We start from the raw sequence: 18,096 nt of genomic DNA, 5'->3' as shown, positions 1-18,096 counted from the left end.
TGTCTTATTTTTAATAAACAATATATGAAATTACAATTTTTTAAAGAATGAAGTTATTGATAATTTGTTACAATTAAATTAACAACTTTACCATTATGTCAAACATATTGTCAAGCTCCTACAGCTTTACCTCTTTGGTTAAACTTCACTTGTGAGTTGTGACAAACAATTGTATGTGAAAAATGATTAGAATTATGTTTGATTCACCGCATTGATCAACCAGCAGAGAGAAATTATTGCAACAAAGGGTCATAAACTTCATTCAGTAAATTAAAATTTTTATTGTAAGTAATCATGTCACAAACAGAACTTATTCTGACAAAAACCAGTTATAGTTACTCTTAATGCCATTATTTAAATCGTAATACTTTACACAGTAAAATGTTTACCAAAAGGTGAAACACAGATACACCAGAAAACTTTTTTAAAACATTTGACTGGGGGAAACTGCCAAGCCAACACCAATCCAATTCACAAAAGCATTCAGGAAGCTTTTTTATGTTCACTTCTCACATCATCAATAAGCATCCATGTCAAATATATAAATAATCTCCTGATTGAATTTAAAAAGGCAGAAATAACAAAGTTAAGTCATGTGGACTATATGGCAGTATATGTTTTACAAATTGCTATTCAAGCACTTTATTGGTGGAGGCCAACATGCTGCTGCTTATGTTCCAACTTGCTCAAAAAGTCATTCAAGCTTCACAAGTCACAACTGTGATGAATACAAAATATTTTGGCATCAGATGACTTTCATAGTGGCCATGCAGCATCGCTTCTGATAGTTTAAAACACCTGGGTAGACAATTTTGGTGATTCGAATGTCCTGCCAAACGTTGTTTGCAATATATAAACTTAACTGGAGGATAATTTGATTTGTCACTTGTTTCAGCCACGACCGAGATTTCAAATGTTAGAACAAATGTCTTCAAGATTCTCTGCAGAATTCTTATATGATAAAATTAAAACTGACGACAAACCATATACCGAGTACGCATCTCGTCAGATACATATCTACTTTGTAAATATTCCGAATAAACCCTCATTTATCAAAACGGACGTCGAATTAATGATAAATTGTTGAGAGCTTGATGTGTTAACTGTATCCACACAAAAAATATTAAAAAAATGGCCAATCTATAGAAATATTTGGGTTTATTTGCCAAAACCCATCCGTAGAACTATATATTATATTGCGATCTGGCTGCATTTATCTGGCTGGAAACATGGCCGCCGTGTAAAGTTGCCCGGATGCTGCGGACACGAACATCAAAGGTTCCGACATCGAGTGGCGCTTCTGTATATATCTATTCTGTGACACTTGCTTGTTGCATTAATTATAGAATGAGTTGTAATGAAATACAACTAAACAATAAAGATCACTTCTTAACTTTCTACAAGTGCTGCGCTTGTACAGAGTTATACTTGAAGACGAAAGAGACAATCTTATCAAGTCAGCCACTTAATTCATTTTCACCCCTCCAAAATTTAAATCTGTTCCTATAGGCCTATGTTTACGTGTAAGTTTATTTTGCATTTGTGCAGATATTTAGATAATAAAGTAATACTAATATAAAAGTATCCTCAAGTTCTAATTATTCAGGTAAGAATTCCTGCATTTTAAAAATATTACTAATACTATTTGCATCAAAATGCGTCTCTAAGTTTTATCAATAGATTGTAACAACTATACTGTTTAGTAAATTGCCTAAAGCACTTATCAAAGATAAGGAAAGATCATAATTTTAGATCATAATTTTCGCAGCAAAATCATTCCTGATAAGGCTAACTTACCTGAAGGAAGTATCGTCACATGATTCAAAAGTGTTTCATGTGGAGCCAAAAACACTTGTAGAAATACAAGCGTTTTGTTTTTGTTGTAAATTTTTGTCGTTTCTAATTTTGTATCTGGGACTGTTTTGATAGGTACCACAGGTCTTTGATGACCTGTGTATGAAACAATCCATGTCAAGATAGAGGGACTTTTTGATTCTTTTTTCGGTTGTGATTTTAAAATCATCTTTGAATCTAAAAAAATTCAAATTCAACTTGAATCAATGTGTGTGGTACATACAAAAATAGGTTTTTTACAAATGACTAACTTCCATCATATTTGGAGCCTTGCAATGAATGTTATAAAACTGATTAATTGCAACCCACACCTCACATTCTACCGTGGCAAATATTTATGCCAGCATAGTTACCTAGGTAGTTGATATGGGGGGATAGTTCAAATTGCTATTTTCCGTGCTCTCACCTACCGCACATTAACAGAATGAGCAAGCTAATGCTGCTTTGATAGAAAAACTCTAATGAATAAAATTTTCTAATAAAGAACCTTTAAGTTTGTAATTTTTCAATTGAACAAGAAAGCAAATTTCTCTGTTTTTGCATTTGGAAGCTTTTGAACGCAATATTGAAAAGTCCGCAAATTTTGTTGTAACTAAATGAAGTAGAGATTAATGGATAGTGCAAAGTTTCTCAGAAAAATGTTTCTAAGTATGGCAATTAAATTAGTTTCAAGAATGCTTAGTATCGAACCTTGGACAGGGCGGTCCAGGAGATTATGAAAAGAGGGCCGAACTCTTTGAATTTAATTGGAAACGGAAACTATCCTGTCATTTTTTATTATCATTTAACTTTTTTGGGGGTTTTTTCTAGCAAAAGGGGGGGGGGGCGCTGCCGCTTCGCCGTTTGTTTCTTGACGAATAGCCTTAGACGTAAATAAACCTAAATTTCGTATTTGCACTTACATAGCGTATACATAACAAGGACATTTGGCAATTTTCACCACGGCGCCAAATGGCCCGTCGTGTTCGATATTTCCCCTTATAACTGATACATGTGACAAAAACACTATCACCATTACAAATTATACAAACACAATTAAAACAAACAATTCACTTACTGGTATCCATTTTCTACAAATAAAAAAAGACAAAAGTAGATGGTTAATAATTTGACATAAACGACAGCTTTTAAATATAAAAGGAATTCTACTCAACGTTTCCAACCATGAAAAATTCTTATATGAATGTTTTACGAATGTTTTATGCAGTGCGGTGTTTGAAATTAAAAATTAATTAAAAATTCTTATGTTGAACTTACTTTGCTTTGATTTATAACAGCAGAAAATGACAACTAGAATGGCGAGAAGGAACAACATTCCAACGACAATACCAATGATAAGACCGATGTTTGATACACCATCGCCATCTTTGCGAACTTTGATAAATTCTATCAAACAGTGTTATTAATAACTACTAGGTCAAACAAATATTTAAAATAGCCAAAAGCCAGACTAAAACAATTGTCATAAGCAAAAAAGGAACACTAAAGTATGTTAGCGTCCTAAATGGGAACAAAATTGCTGAATTTTAAAGAGAGCTTTAAAAACATTAAAGTTAATACATGCTTTCCAAAAATGATATTTCCACTTGAAATTAACAACAGAAAACGTTAAAATTACCGTTATTAGTTGGAGCGGAACTAGTTGATGGCAAAATGGTCATCGACGAAGACATTGTCGGCAATGAACTGGAAGAACTTTGTTGGTCTAGCACATTGACAGAAATGGTTCGTATTAGAATTACATCATTAATGAAATTCTTTTATTTCTGTTTTTTATAGTATGTTAAAACACATTTAGAGTGCCATGAAATACATGAAAATAGTTTAAGCGCCAAGTAATCTATTTAAATTAATAAACTCAAGGCAATTAACGTTTAAGGCAACTTTAATACCGTTGAAATGAAATACGGATATGCTGAAAATTTTTTTTACTTATGCTTACTGAAGAATGTATACATATAGCAAGAAATAATATGGTTAATGTTACTGAACTCCCCTACATTTACTTCACCACACTAGAAACAACAGTAGATTTTTCTTTAAGCTCCCCTAACTTAAACTTTAGTTTGTATCGACGACTGAACGACGAAAACTTCTGTATTTTTTGGCGATATTGATATAACGCTGTGATTCTCTTGTTATGTGCGTACTCACTCAACTTAGTGTACGCTACAAGTTATGTTTCTGCCTACCTATAGTTCAATCTCATAAAGAAACGGACGGGAAACTAAAGTCTTGAGTTGGTGCGGCAATAAAATGAAAAGCTGTTGCATTCGTAGCAATCTTCTAGTGTTTAATATAATTTCATACGACTGTCTTAAGTGCAGCGAAGTAAAAGAACTTCATTAATATTTTAAGATGACCATAGCCCGTCAATTTTTGCCACCAAAATAGCTCGTACATAATGCAAAATAAAAGTCCAACAAGAGATAAACTGAGATTCTTAAAGTTACCTCGGCTGACAGTAAGATATTTAACATCAGATAAATCACTTCCATGTTTATTCTTTGCTTCACAACGATATGAACCAGCGTTATTGAAGTTGACAGATTGAATGATGTATGTCCTGTCATTACTGACAACACGCATATTACCAGTACCATTATGATATATTTGGTAGGTTGGTTCAGGATAACCATCTGATAGACAAAATATTGTCACTTTATGATCTTTTTTTACTGACATTGGACTGATGGTAATATTGGTTTGTTGTGGTGGATCTGTAAAGAATAAAATTCATATTCTACTGTCTTTATATGTTTTTATAATTGCAAACGTCGAAAATGAAATTTGAAACAAAATTATGAAACTTACAAGCAGCTTTCACTAGTATTTCAATGGATTTTTCATCTCTAAAACGTGGATCATTATAACTTTGTGCTTTACATCTGTAATTTCCACCATCATTCATTGTAACATTAGTGATTACTGATGTCTTACTGACAACTCCAACATCATCACCAAGTATGTTGTTATTTTTATCAAACCATGTGACATTAGCAGGAGGGTTACCTCCTTCACCTCTACATACACATGACACATTATCACCTTCATTCACAACCAGAAGATTTGAACAATTGTGTACAACATTTGGTTTCACTGAAATTAAAAGCATAAAATTTTCATCACTTAAATTATGTAGTCATTAGTCCGTTTTGATAAACACAGTCAAATTTATCTGGTAACACATAAGGAGAGCAACATTTTAAAATATGGGAAAATATGCTGTGACTATAAATAACATCTTGGTGTTAATTTGGGCTTAGACTCAAAATTCATTTACTTCGTTGCCATATTTATTTAGGAGCCACACGTTAGGTCTGGAAGACAGAAAAAGAGTTGGATAAAGTTATCAATTTGAGCCTACGTGTGTTTTAAAACGAGTCAGTTTAAATCTTTCTTTTCTCATATACAAAACATAGATCACTCAACAAGTCGCGAAGTAAAAAACCTGCATGAATCAGAAGAACATTTCATTACAATTAATCTAATTTTCTGTCACAAGAGAACTTAATTTTGTGAGTTGGTAGATCTTATCTGCCAGCAGATAAATTATACCAAGGCCTTTATAATTCTCCATGTTACACACAACCCCTTTCAATAATTGCTAAATATTGCATTTTCAAACGAATTCAGTCAGGCAGAGCTAAATGTAAAATATTCATACCACTTAATTAGCGTACAAGGTTTGGCCCTAATTGTTAGCCAATCAATTCACCGTATCTCAACACCATTCACAACTTTGGGCAGTTGTGAAGAAATCGGTACAGTTCTTACTTTTCAAAAATATTGATGAGTTGAAATCAGCTTTACAACTGTGCCATAGACTAACTGCATCTATGCCAAAGCGCATTAATCCAATTATTCAAACTAAAAGAGGGCCTAATTACCAACTACCTAAATGTATACATTTTTCGTGCAAATTAAATGCTATATATTTGTTGATTTTACAATTTATAGACATGCAATAGTATCAATAACACCACAAACAGCCATCATCTTCTTTAAAGTGTTGTGGTTGTATTTTTACCATTCGGATTGTTTTTAAATGTAGCTATATGAATAAGATTCCCAAGTTGGCAATATTATTCTAACTTAGTGAGCTGCACCAGTTTAATTTCTAAATACAGCAAGTAACTGTAATATACGTTTTTTTGGAAAATATTCAGGCCAAGTTTCCCCCATTAAATACTCAGAACAATGCATACATCACAAGAAAGATTGACATAATTAAAACTTACCAGCAATATAAACATTTATTCTTGATGTAGTACCAGTAGAAGTTAAAACAGTAAATGTAAATTCACCATTGTAACTTTGATTTGTATTCTTTAGCCACAAAATTCCAGGTTTAAAAACTTCAAATGTTAAAGGTGATGGCGAATAATCGGGTGTGTCACTAATAGGAAATAATCTTGCAAGTTGTTGAGAGGAAGATGAACCACAAGGTGTAAAACTCCAAACCCATGTATTAATCCTTCCAGTAACATTTAATGTCCAAGTTATATTGTGAGAAGATTCAGGTAAAAATACAAATTTTTGACCATAAGGTGGAGATGTTATTGTTCCTGAAATTGAAATTGGATATTAATACGTCAAAAACCATTTATGAAAAAACTATGGATATATGGTTGTAAAAAGTTATGTACCTCTGCAAAATGAAATAAATATTGGAAATGCCACTATTAAAATTCTTAAACTCGCCTTCATTATTTTTCCTAAAAAATACAAATATTATGTACGGCTTTAGAATTCATTAGAGTTAAGAGCACCATTTTCAATTTCAACCACACCATATTGCGAACTGCACCCGCATCTACAGAATACTTTGATGCTCAATACAGTAAATGCGGTATTTCAAATGCATTCTTTAATAAAATTGATGATGTTTCTTTTTCTTCTTAATTAATTTGGACACAAATATAACGAATATGATTTTTCTTTCAAAACTTTCGATTCTAACTCTATCATTATCAAGTAATAAGTTCACAGTTTCAGTTTGAGTGTATTTTCTAAAATTACGATTGTTGATAGACTTGCATTTCACAGCGAATTGCAACACTTTACTACATTAAACAAACTTGGAAGGTCATCAATTCGGATAAAAAGAAACTCACAAGTTGAAAGAAATAAATTGATTTGAGTAGAAAAGCAAAGTATTACTGGAGGCAGGAGCATAGATCAACGAAAATAAAAGACATAGCATTATGATACGTATATAACCAGGGCCGGATTAACCTCTCAGGAAGCCTGGGGCCCATCGTATGTTCGGTGACCTTTATTGCATAAATTTCCATGGTAATACTTAGACCATATGACCTAGGCATGCAATAAGCAGAAACAGTCCGGTTTAGTCGACCCTGTTTAAAGTAACTAAACAAAATTAGTTTCTCACTGAGGGAAACTAAGAAGTAGTTCATTTTCAAATTGGCTTTATTTTGATAATGACCCATCTCCCATGCTGGATGAGTCATCAACAAAACCAATCATATATATACAAGTTGATTCACCCAAACAGATAACAAATGTTCACAACTGACGAGTTGTTTGCCTAAATGCAAAGTTTCTAAAATAGTTCTTTTCCGAACTCTAGATGTTTTCTTCGTTTTCTCTGTTTAGTTTTTTCTCTCGGTTTTATCTAGGGTTTCGTGGTTTTTTATTTGGTCTCAGTCCATTCGCCATGGCAATTGCTCTCTTTAAGGCGATATTCAAATTTGTCACCACGACAAAGTCCCTGTTTTACAGATTGGGATGATGTGTTCCCTAAGAGCGTGAAAGAGAGTTGGGAGAGGTGGCAGAGAAATGACATTGCCTAGGTAAGGAAAACCCTGCATATTTTGGGTAAGGAGGAGTGTTGGTAAGAAAGTTGAAAAATAATATATTATGATGGTCAAGACCATCTTGGTTGCGTGCGTAGTAGTCCCGAATATTCTCCTATTGCAGTTATCCTATAGAATAGTTTTGGTGTTGTTTGTAGTATTTTTGTCCTTTTTCTTTAGTTGTGAGTATATTTGTCATCCAAATATTGTAAAAACGACCTATTTCACCGTTTCGTCTTTTTACTCTTATTCCTTTTCTTATGAATCTGCACTTGTATACTTCGTATGACATACAATTAAAACGTACGTACTTCGCAAGTATTCTATCCAAACTTCAAATTGGCCGGAAGTTTGTCTTGTGCATGGTGTATATTCAAAGAGTTATCACAATTAACTTCATCCGACGGAAAACCAATATGGGTACATGGAAGTCATATTACGTTGAACTCGAAATTCATACATCATATCATCATAGTGAATAAAACCGAACGGCTTATTTAACGCTTTGTCTTTGTCGAAGCGTTTAAACTAAAAATGTTTACTTTATACGGAGTGTCAGTTGTCTTATGTTTCAGCATCGTTTCTTACTTTTGATGAAAAAATATGACTTGTACAAACAAAATTTGCCTTTATGGAAATACTATTCTTGGGACATCCTTTTACGCAGAATTTTAATATATATAAAGATTCACTTTAATATCGTAAAAAATTATCATCGATTTTCGCTCAATGTACTACCTTTCTTCTTAGGTATTTTATTTTCAAAAGCACAAACAAAAGCATTTTAACTGAAGAAATGCTCAATGATTTTTCTCACAATTTGAAATTCAAAATCGCCATAATTTTCGTAATGCGAATTCAATGCACGGCGTGATGGCGTCTTGCAAGTGGAATGAATATTTACGCCAGCACCTTACAGCAAAACAATCTTTTTTCTTACGACTTACAACAGCAAGTACACATGTGCATTAACAATAAAACGAAATACGAAATGTAACTCACCCAGATATTTTGGCTTGTTTCTTTGGCTTGTTTCTTGTCTCTTGTATTTAATATTTAATTTTCTAGATATTGAGACGACAGCTAAAGTGTGATCTTCTGAAGTGCTTGATCGGTCTTTTAGCAACTAAACCAACAAACTGAACATTCAACAGCTCAACTAAGTAAGAAACATGTTCACTTTCGAATGTTCGATTGCTGTTGCTAAGCAGTTTGCACTATGGAGTTTATTTTAAGGTCATGTGACAGTATCAAATTCAAAAACAAATTCTGATATTCATAGGTAAATATGCATAAAAGGCTCCTCCCAAAGTGGGCGGGGCGTAATCTAATTCTTAATTGAATACCATAAAGTTCATATGGAAATAAGTACTTGAAGGAAAATTAATTGCAAATCACATGAATACATTTTAAAATGTTTGTTTTACATTTGTCTGCTTGCATTATTGCTATTTTCTAAAGAAATAAAAGATGATTGTGTTTGCACTGGCTTAGGTAAATCGAGGAGACGTTTATGAGAAGTATCAAGCGTGTAAAAGGTGCAACCATCGACAACTCGACCTTCGGTCTCAAGCTTTCACTGATTTTCTCTCAAGTTCCCTAAGTCTTCTCAGTTTGTATAAGCCTTTAAATAAAAACATAAATAAGTCAGAACACTATGTAGAGACAGGCAGACTGAGGTCAAGTCAAGGTCTCCAAAAAATTAATCCTAAAATTAAAATGTTGTGTATTGAAATGTTCAAAAGATGAAAGGTCTATTTCTTTGACCATCCTGTGCAAACATATATTTTATATATTTAAGAAAAACAAGATGAGAAGAGCTATGACTTGTATAATGGTAACAATACCATTATCCAGACAGGACACAGTAGTTAGTGGAACTGAGGAAGGTGGGACAAACCTGATAAGGAACTGTTTAGTTACACAACGTGACTGGGCAGATTGAGCAAATGTTTCCGGATCTCGTGGTGTGTGGATAATGTCTTTGTTGACTGTGGCAACAGATAAATCATAAGACCACAAAAGATTTTTGTTAAGGACTGAATTTAAATTTTGTGTATAGGTGTAACACAGGTGTAACATAATAACGTTCATTATCTCTAATACTTCTTTAAAAGAAAATTTAAGCAAATGGCTCTTTTATAGCAAACTTTAGCTCTAACCACACAATGCAATAAACATCTCGACCTTCGCCTTAGAGTTAATGGAGATGTTTAATTCAATTTATCCAATGCTCAATCAATATGCTCCAATCTTGTTATCATATGTATTTTAGTATTTCTATAATTTCGTAAAAGCACTATTGCCAACACACATTTAATATAAACGACAACTTTTTGAAAATAGACATGTTTCGACCAGGGACGCCGGAACGGCAAAAGGGCAGGAGGGGCAAGCCTTTGTGGAAGGGCACATTAGTGAAATATACTAAAAATAATCTAATAGTGATAAATAGCAAAGAGATGTGCTACATGCAATACACTGTACAGAAGCACATGTCCGCAGTGTTGGTCGATAAATATTAACGATAATATAACTATCAAACGATGTAACGTCACTAATTTACAATTTGTCATGTATTGTATTTTCCAAAATATTTATTTCTTCTTTCATTTCTCTGTGAAAACTCTTTGGCAATTACGTCTATTTCAACCATATCCATGTGTTGCTTCTGAATGTTAGAGAACATAATATCATTCAGATGATTTCCTTCAGTGTTTGACCGCAGCCATGTTTTGAGACGACGCATTACGCTGAATGTGCGTTCGCACGAGGCAGATGAGAGTGGCACTATGTAGTATAGTATAATTAGTTTGTGGATCTCTGAGCACGTTGCTTTGCTGACGGCATGGCATTGAATATCTCTGCTATTGTTGAAATATGCGTGACTTCTGTTATTTTTATCTTCTGATCCGTGTTGTAAAGCCCAAGAATGGTAGGAAGATCATCAAGCTGCATTCTTAGAACATCTTTATCAATCAAAATTGCTTAATCCATCTAAAGATACTCCTCTTTCTTTCATAGAGTTAAGTAACAGTTCCTCGATACATTTGATTTGGAAAAGATCGTCTTGTTCAAATCGCGATCCTAGACCTGAGATGATTGCATCAATGGCTTGGTAGTACGAGCTTTGCATTGGTGTTATATTCGCACTGATGTAAACTGAGGCATCTGTGACGTGAAGGCTTTCTGTTATTAACATTTCTTCATTATTCATCCATCTTGGAACTTTTCTTAGTCTAGTGCCAGTGCCAAAATTTTTACTAAATTCCAGTGGAAACGACATCATAACACGAAAAACTTTCTTAGCGTCATCAAGTGTACGCTCAAACTCTTCTTCGCTTGACATCTCATGAAGACGTTGCAGGACATGTCTTATTGAAAATAGAGCGTACACAGCTGAAATATCAACCGCTTGGAGCTCTTTAGAAAGCTTCTCGAGTAAAGTCAATAGCTTTCTTGTCGCGTCTAAATTAAAGATGACGATTAAGGAAGACAGTTGTCGCCTTAATATTCCTCTAATCTTTGCTTTTGTGTCTGCCGAAATGCTAGGATCTTCCTGCAATTTTTCAAGGGTTGCATGCAGTTCAGCCGATTTCTCGAAGATGACGTCAGCAGCTTTTACTCTTGTTGTCCATCTCGTTGTAGAAAGACTTTGGAGTCGTAGAACTTTGTAATCGTTAGTTCCTGTTTTAGGCCGTTGGCTCTGGCACGAAAATGTTTCGTTTCGTCGCCCCCATCGCGGTGCTAAAATATTTCAACGGAAAGTAGTAGAGTCGAATGCGCTGATTTCAAATATCTTTGTTCCCACACGCCAAAACGCGCTGTTTTTTCACAATGTATAACCAAACTTGGATATTTTGATCGACTAAATTCCGCCATCTTAAATTCCGCTAAGCGCCATCTTAAATTCCGCGGTGTGTTTGATCTTTTGACATTATTACTTGAAGTACGCGCAATGCTGAAGTATTTATAAGGATAATTATTAAATTAAATCGTTATTAACTCTGACTGTTTTCTGAGAACAATTCTGCAAGTCCCAAAGAGCAAATCAAGAGAATGGATGAATGTTTCATTCATTTTAATGGTAAGTCAGGCGAATTGTGTCAATTAACGGCACATACAATCGATAAAATAAGTGAATATTCTGAAAAGTGGATTCATTTGGATGGGGAACCTAATAAAATTGCGTCAAACGTTTCCAAACGAGTCAAACGTTGGTCGCTCGGTCCAGACAGAGAGACAGTGCGAGAAGAAATTGCAAATGTGCGTTTTCATAAGGAATGCTATATTCGTTTCTGTGATAAAACAAAAGTCGCAAGAGCCGAAAGAAGAATAAAGAAAAAAACAAATACTATTGATGCATTCACACAAGGTGAAACGAGCACTCCTGTCACCCACCGGACCTTGTGTGCACCTGTACGGATATCACCACGAACATTGCTTAGTGGTGATGAAAACATAGTCAGGCGAAATAAACATGTTCTTCCAGAGCAATGCATAATTTGCAAAAGACAAGAGTCATACAAGGTGGACAAGGTACAGTTTAACATAATCCTTGCATTATTTCTTGACATTTTGGTAACAATAACGTTGCATGTTTTGCAGGCCACTAGAAAACGAAAACTGCATAAGTTAGTTCTAGCACAAACGTTTGATGGGGGGTAAATTAAGAGAGGCTGCCGAAAAGAAAAAAGACGAATCAATTTTAGCTCACATTAGGGGTAAAGATTGCGTATCCATAGAAGTACGCTACCACAAGCATTGTCATTTGGATTACTGCAGATTTTTGTCAAGAAATGTGACAGGTAAACAAAACAACGAGCTATATCAGTTAAGCTACAACACATTCTGTTCCAAAACAATAGAGGAAAAGCTGATCAAGGAAAAGCAAATAATGAGAATGAGGCTATTGCATGAGGTTTTTTTGTGCAGCAAGTAATGAAGATTGAAGAGCTTGATGCATCCAATTACCGTCCCTCCCGACTTAAAACAAGATTGCAAAGAGACTATCCGCAACTTGTATTTCACCGCCCTGCAACCAGAAATCAAAGCGAGCTTGTATTTGTAGAAGAGCTATCAGTAGGTGAAGTAGCCGAGACCTGTACAACAGCAGATAATGAAGAGGAAGAAAGCGATGGTGACCAAGAAGCAAATATTCAGCCTATATTTCATCAAAAGGAAGTCACTTTAAAAGAATTTTATGATGTTGCGATGAGTTTAAAAAATGCTATAAAAGGAGCACCGGGAATGGATTCATGTTGGCCACCATCGGCTGTGGATCTTTTAACAGACCAAGTTCTAAAGATGGTCCCAGTTTTACTGTTTAATTTTATAGCTTGGATGTTGGATTTCTCAGATTATCCAGAAATCTCATCTCGCCTTGAGTTAGAGGATTCGCATAAGACAAAAGTCCTATCAATCTGCCAAGACATATTGTACATAGCGTCAAATGGGAAAAAACAAACACCAAAGTCCTTAGCACTGGGTATGGCAGTCAGACAACTAACACGGTCATCACAACTTACGCAAATTTTAAATGGATTTGGCCATTGTGCAAGTCATTCTGCCATTTTAACTTATGAAACAGACCTAGCTAAGCTATCAGTGAAATCAGATTCCTTCCTTCCAAAAGGCGTAGAAAAAAATAAATTTACTTGCCTCGTGTACGATAATGATGATTTCACTGAAGATTCTAGGAACCAAACTCATATACTAGGAGGCATATTAATTCAACGAGAGGATTCGTCTGGCAATGAACCTTTTGTTGTTTCAAAACAGCAAAAGAAAGGTGGGAGAACATTTACAGCTCTAAGAGAAGATATTGTCCCGTACAATCTTGGCAAAAAGCAGACACCACACTTTGTTGACATTAATACATCAATGTTAAATAATTATTACGAAAAAAGTTTCTCGTCTCATGAAGAACTTGCCAAGAGACTGGATTTTGCATATCTTCTAATGAAGCTATGCCAAAACCACTTTGGGACTCTACTTCCTGGTTGGACAGGTTTTAACATTCTTCTGAGGCAACGTGCAATACCAACAATGTCTCGAATCACTTACTTGCCAATAATAGATGGATCCCCAAGTGAGTACCCAACACTGTACACAGCGCTTTTAAAGAGCATCAACATTGCAGACATGTTGTCACAAGAACACATCGTTCTTGTTTTTGACGAAGCAATTTATGCAAAGATTCAACAAATCAGGTTAAGATTGAACTGTATGGCAAATGGTAGTTAATGTCAAGGTTGACGTTTGCCTTTTTTGTTGTAGATGGAAAAACGAGATTTTTATGGAGAGATTGGTTGTTAGACTTGGGGAGTTTCATGCCACCATGTCATTCCTGAGCGCAATAGGAAACATGTTCAGAGATGCTGGGTTACAGGTGTGTACTCTTACTAATGCGATTAATAATTAAAACTTAGATAAACATTTTTTTAATGACGATATTGCTTTATGTTTAGGATGTACTTATTGAAGCTGAAATTGTTGGGCCAGGGCAGGTTAAAGGTGTTATGAATGGAAAGCATTATAACAGAAGCATTTATTGCCATAAAGTTATGAGCGAAGCTCTGCATCGACTGCGATTGCAAGCTTTTTTGGGTTGTCTTGATGACGAGGATTCCGCTAATGTTTACACAGTCGCACGCGATCTTTTAAGCAACTTTCCTGGGGAAAATTTTCAGGAAAAACTTTCATTGGAACCATTCACGGACATTATTGTCCAGTACGATGCCTTCGTGGTTCGGCAAAGTGAAAGCAACCCAACGTTTTAATTGTGGAGTACCTACCTTGAAATGGTCGGAACTCTTCTTCAGTTTATAAGGTGAACCTATTTATCTACTATGCTCATTTCCTGACATAATTAAACAGAACCTCTACTTATTCCATAAGGTCGACATCTAACAAATGTTTACTCCAAGCAAATTCCTCGTCAGCTGCAGTAGAAAAAAATGCTTTGTCTTTTTTAGAGCTACCCGAGAGGGTAATTGGGAACTGCATCTATCCACAATGCGCATAATGCTTACATGGTATTTTGCATGCGATCGTGTGAATTATTCTCGTCACGGAACAGCGTATTGGTTTGAAATGACCAAACTACAAGAAACACACCCAGGTAACATACGTATAATACCGCAGTGCTTTAATGTTACAGACAAAACAGTAGTAGGTATTTTGTTGAGAAGTAGATTGTTGCATCAAATGGTGTACAAATAAAATTAATACATACTAATGTATCAATCCTCTGCACGGGTTTTTATTATCACTTTTTATGCATTTAGCGTTGTTGCAAGATCTGCGTCACCAATGGACGGTGCAACGCCAGCAGAACTATGGATTTTCCTCTGTCGCATGCGATATGACTATTGAGCAAACCTTAAACAGAGATTCAAAAACAACAGGAGGTATAGACCAAGTGATTTAAAATTATGCAGTACTGAAAGCCTAAGAAGTATATATTTATTTCTTTTGCAGGAATGGTCGGAATTACATTAAACAGAGGTGCTATGCAACGATGGATTCTAGCTCAATCCGATCGTTCTGCAATCACAGGGAATGTATGAAAATGGCCGGCACCGATCCAAGTAAAAGGTATACATTTCAGGAATAGATTTTGAACAACTGCATAAATGAACACATAAGGATATAATTTTGGTTTTTACATTCATTTTATAGGAAAAGAAAAGAACTGGACACTCCACAAAAAACTCGACATGAGAAAGATATCTCCAACATAGTAAACACGCTTCAAAATATGGTAAATCCTTTTGATTAGCGACACAGCCGAAATGATCCACTTGTCAAGTGGACTAGTTGCAACACCTGAAGTGAAGACTGACCTGCTAAGTGCAAAACAACGAGGAGAAGAATGCTTGACAACTTTTATTAAAGATAAGTTACTAGTTGATGCGCCTGATATCTTTTCAACGATTCCAAAGTTGAAACTGAAAACTTTACCTCGATGATTAAAAAGTAAAAGTTAGTTCAGCAAAAGGTGTAGAAACTACTTTGAAGAATAATCGTAATCTGTTCGCTCGAATGCTTTGCTAGCACAAAGTAGAAATATTGACATGAAGGAAGTACTTTGTTACTCTTTGGGTCCATTCCCTTTGTCTCTCTCAACTGAGATGGGTACCTTACACAAGACTCAGAAAAGTAATTTAATGGCATCAATCGAGTCAAGTGTTCCAGATCATACAGTTGAAGAGGTTCCAGAGGGTAATACAATTGTCCTTGATGGAATGGCGCTCATTCAGGCTGCAAAGAAGTTGCCTTCGTCGTTTGGAGAATTTGCAGAGCAATTGTTCTTGAGGGTCATCAAGTTGGCAACGTATCACAGATCAACACGTGCCGATTTTGTGGTAGACAGATATCCTGATGCGAGTATTAAGAATCTAGAACGCAACAAACGGGCAAGTGGTGGATTAGAGGTTATGAATATATATGGTGCTGATCAGAGACTACCAGCACAATGGATCAAGTTTCTCAAACATGGTGGAAACAAAGAAGCACTTATTCGCTTTTTATTTGAGCAGTGGTGTACATACAAATCGACGATGTTTAATGGTATTGTGGTTTACGTTTGCCATGACGACAAGTGCCATCACCTTAAACCAGGAATTGATATTGGACCCATTATCGTTCAAGAAATAGCGACATTATCTTGTGACCATGAAGAGGCTGACACCAGAATGCTACTTCATCCAAATCACGCGTCTCAGTCATGTGACAGTGTCCTAATAAAGAGCCCAGATACAGATGTCTTCGTTCTTATGCTATTCTTTTGCCACATCATCCAATGCGATTTGTTTCTAGAAACTGGCGTGAATGAGAAGACACGTATCATCAATATTGGTTTTGTGCAGCAAAAGATTGGCGAAGAAAAGAGCAAAGCGTTAATTGGATTCCATGCATATACAGGTAAGTTTTACTTGATAACCATCTTTTACATAATTGGGATTCAGTTTAATTAAAACGTTTCACCGAAAGTGGGTATGAAGTAAAATGCACATAGTTTTCGTAAACACAACAACTTTTGCAAGTTTAAATATCAATTATTCTTTTTGCCTTTAAGGATGTGATTCTACTAGCTCATTTTATGGTCGAAGTAAGATATCTTCCTTAAAACGGTTTTCAATAACGAAAGATGTCTGACCACATTTGTGCAACTTGGTAATGAATTTGAAGTCGATGAAGCTGTTCAAGAAAACCTGGAGTCACTGACATGCATGTTATATGGGATCAAGGATTCCACTTCTGTCAACAAGGTAAGATATGACATGTTCAGGATGGGTAAATTCTCAGACGCAGCTTTGCCTCCAAACAAGGATTGTCTCTTACAACATATTAAGCGTGCAAACTACCAGACCGCAATATGGAAAAGGGCAACAACCCAAGAGATTGGTGCACCTTCACCAGTTTACCATGGATGGAAGATTGATGAAGAAGATAATATTGATGTGGTATGGATGACGGGCAAATGTGCTCCAGATGAACTTCTTAAAGATTGCAACTGTAAATGTAGAACTGGTTGTTCAAACTTAAGGTGCTCCTGTATGAAAGCTAACTACAAGTGCTCTGAAATGTGCCAATGTGTTGATTGCACAAATTGTCCAAACGAATCCAGGGAAGAGGACTCGGATTATAATCTGGATACTGATCTGGAGGAAAACTAAATCTAAGTAATGTAAAAAAACTGATTTATTTAAGAGAAATTGTCGCAACAACCTCATACTTATTTTGTGCAATTCCTATTTTAGCTAGCTCTTGAGCTTTAGATCATCTTTAGATACCAAATAGTATTACATTAAAACATAAACAACATTTGATACGTTATGCTACTGTTGAAATTTGATTCTGTTTCTCGTCAAGTTTACTCACTTTTCGCGATATTTTCCAATTGTCTCAAGCGCTCACGATCACAATCAACCAGTTTTACATTTGAAATGAATAAAATCGTATCGTTGGTAGAGGTTATTAGATAGGTTCGTGGCATACACTTATACATTTAAATTGTTTATATGTCCACGGTTTTCGAGGACATCCCCTTACTTCAAGTAAGATTGCCAAAAGATCAAACATACCGCGGAATTCAAAATGGCGCTATGCCGATGAAAATAACAAACTTTGGCCATGCATTATGAAAAAACAGCGCGTCTTGGCGTGTGGGAACAAAGATATTTGAAATCAGCGCATTGAACTCTACTGATAACCGATGACATATTTTAGCACCGCGATGGGGGCTACGGAATTTGATTTCTAGCCACAACGGCCTAACATGCAGACTAGATTGATGACTTTCACACTCACATTAACAAACAGAACAGTCACATACAATTTACCAAAGATGTCAAAGAAAACAGAACTCTTCCTTGCTATTCATAGGAGGTCAGAAAATCCAAACACGGAAGATTGC

General features: G+C 35.3%; 4 protein-coding genes across 6 annotated transcripts; 3 read left to right on the top strand and 1 right to left on the bottom strand.

Moving 5' to 3' along the window:
* Positions 1-261: 261 nt before the first annotated feature.
* LOC124454008 (carcinoembryonic antigen-related cell adhesion molecule 6-like) lies at positions 262-9,201 on the bottom strand. Of its 3 annotated transcripts, XM_047004822.1 has the most exons (9): positions 8,676-9,201; positions 6,504-6,572; positions 6,096-6,422; positions 4,669-4,953; positions 4,308-4,574; positions 3,473-3,559; positions 3,112-3,240; positions 2,912-2,924; positions 262-2,031 (listed from the first exon to the last, which is right to left on the bottom strand). In XM_047004822.1, exons 2-9 carry the CDS (start codon positions 6,562-6,564, stop codon positions 1,833-1,835), a joined length of 1,368 nt encoding a protein of 455 aa, XP_046860778.1. In that variant the 5' UTR covers positions 6,565-6,572; positions 8,676-9,201; the 3' UTR covers positions 262-1,832. The 3 variants fall into 3 exon arrangements, with proteins under 3 accessions (XP_046860778.1, XP_046860779.1, XP_046860780.1); XM_047004823.1 differs by lacking the exon at positions 3,473-3,559 and having other exon boundaries at positions 8,676-9,071; XM_047004824.1 differs by lacking the exons at positions 262-2,031; positions 2,912-2,924 and adding an exon at positions 2,939-3,033 and having other exon boundaries at positions 3,101-3,240; positions 8,676-9,200.
* A 2,438-nt stretch (positions 9,202-11,639) lies between these two features.
* LOC124453991 lies at positions 11,640-12,593 on the top strand. The gene is made up of 4 exons (XM_047004807.1): positions 11,640-12,212; positions 12,282-12,337; positions 12,419-12,481; positions 12,542-12,593. The coding sequence occupies exons 1-4, from the start codon at positions 11,733-11,735 to the stop codon at positions 12,591-12,593; spliced, it is 651 nt and encodes a 216-aa protein (XP_046860763.1). The 5' UTR covers positions 11,640-11,732.
* A 1,882-nt stretch (positions 12,594-14,475) lies between these two features.
* Positions 14,476-15,553, top strand: LOC124454010. The gene is made up of 5 exons (XM_047004825.1): positions 14,476-14,505; positions 14,651-14,796; positions 14,963-15,085; positions 15,156-15,272; positions 15,357-15,553. Exons 1-4 carry the CDS (start codon positions 14,477-14,479, stop codon positions 15,242-15,244), a joined length of 387 nt encoding a protein of 128 aa, XP_046860781.1. The 5' UTR covers position 14,476; the 3' UTR covers positions 15,245-15,272; positions 15,357-15,553.
* Positions 15,554-15,877: 324 nt separating this feature from the next.
* Positions 15,878-17,509, top strand: LOC124454014. Its single transcript, XM_047004828.1, has 2 exons — positions 15,878-16,601; positions 16,756-17,509. Exons 1-2 carry the CDS (start codon positions 15,923-15,925, stop codon positions 16,833-16,835), a joined length of 759 nt encoding a protein of 252 aa, XP_046860784.1. The 5' UTR covers positions 15,878-15,922; the 3' UTR covers positions 16,836-17,509.
* The last annotated feature ends 587 nt before the right edge of the window (positions 17,510-18,096 follow it).

This window comes from Xenia sp. Carnegie-2017, unplaced genomic scaffold (assembly GCF_021976095.1).
Source record: "Xenia sp. Carnegie-2017 unplaced genomic scaffold, XeniaSp_v1 HiC_scaffold_29, whole genome shotgun sequence".
In the NCBI taxonomy this organism is placed as follows: domain Eukaryota; kingdom Metazoa; phylum Cnidaria; class Anthozoa; order Malacalcyonacea; family Xeniidae; genus Xenia; species Xenia sp. Carnegie-2017.
The sequence above is the reverse complement of the archived record's forward strand: the minus strand, read 5'-3'. Positions and strand labels throughout refer to the sequence as shown.

Coding starts and splice junctions, on each gene's coding strand:
- LOC124454008 (XM_047004822.1), bottom strand. CDS start 6,564: ATGAAGGCGAGTTTAAGAATTTTAATAGTGGCATTTCCAATATTTATT. Junction 6,423..6,503: donor ATTTATTTCATTTTGCAGAG/GTACATAACTTT, acceptor TTTCAATTTCAG/GAACAATAACATCTCCACCT. Junction 3,241..3,472: donor TTCCGCTCCAACTAATAACG/GTAATTTTAACG, acceptor ACTGTTTGATAG/AATTTATCAAAGTTCGCAAA.
- LOC124453991 (XM_047004807.1), top strand. CDS start 11,733: ATGGATGAATGTTTCATTCATTTTAATGGTAAGTCAGGCGAATTGTGT. Junction 12,213..12,281: donor AGTCATACAAGGTGGACAAG/GTACAGTTTAAC, acceptor CATGTTTTGCAG/GCCACTAGAAAACGAAAACT. Junction 12,338..12,418: donor GCACAAACGTTTGATGGGGG/GTAAATTAAGAG, acceptor GCGTATCCATAG/AAGTACGCTACCACAAGCAT.
- LOC124454010 (XM_047004825.1), top strand. CDS start 14,477: ATGGTCGGAACTCTTCTTCAGTTTATAAG. Junction 14,506..14,650: donor ACTCTTCTTCAGTTTATAAG/GTGAACCTATTT, acceptor TGTCTTTTTTAG/AGCTACCCGAGAGGGTAATT. Junction 14,797..14,962: donor ACTACAAGAAACACACCCAG/GTAACATACGTA, acceptor TTATGCATTTAG/CGTTGTTGCAAGATCTGCGT.
- LOC124454014 (XM_047004828.1), top strand. CDS start 15,923: ATGGCGCTCATTCAGGCTGCAAAGAAGTTGCCTTCGTCGTTTGGAGAA. Junction 16,602..16,755: donor TGGATTCCATGCATATACAG/GTAAGTTTTACT, acceptor TTTGCCTTTAAG/GATGTGATTCTACTAGCTCA.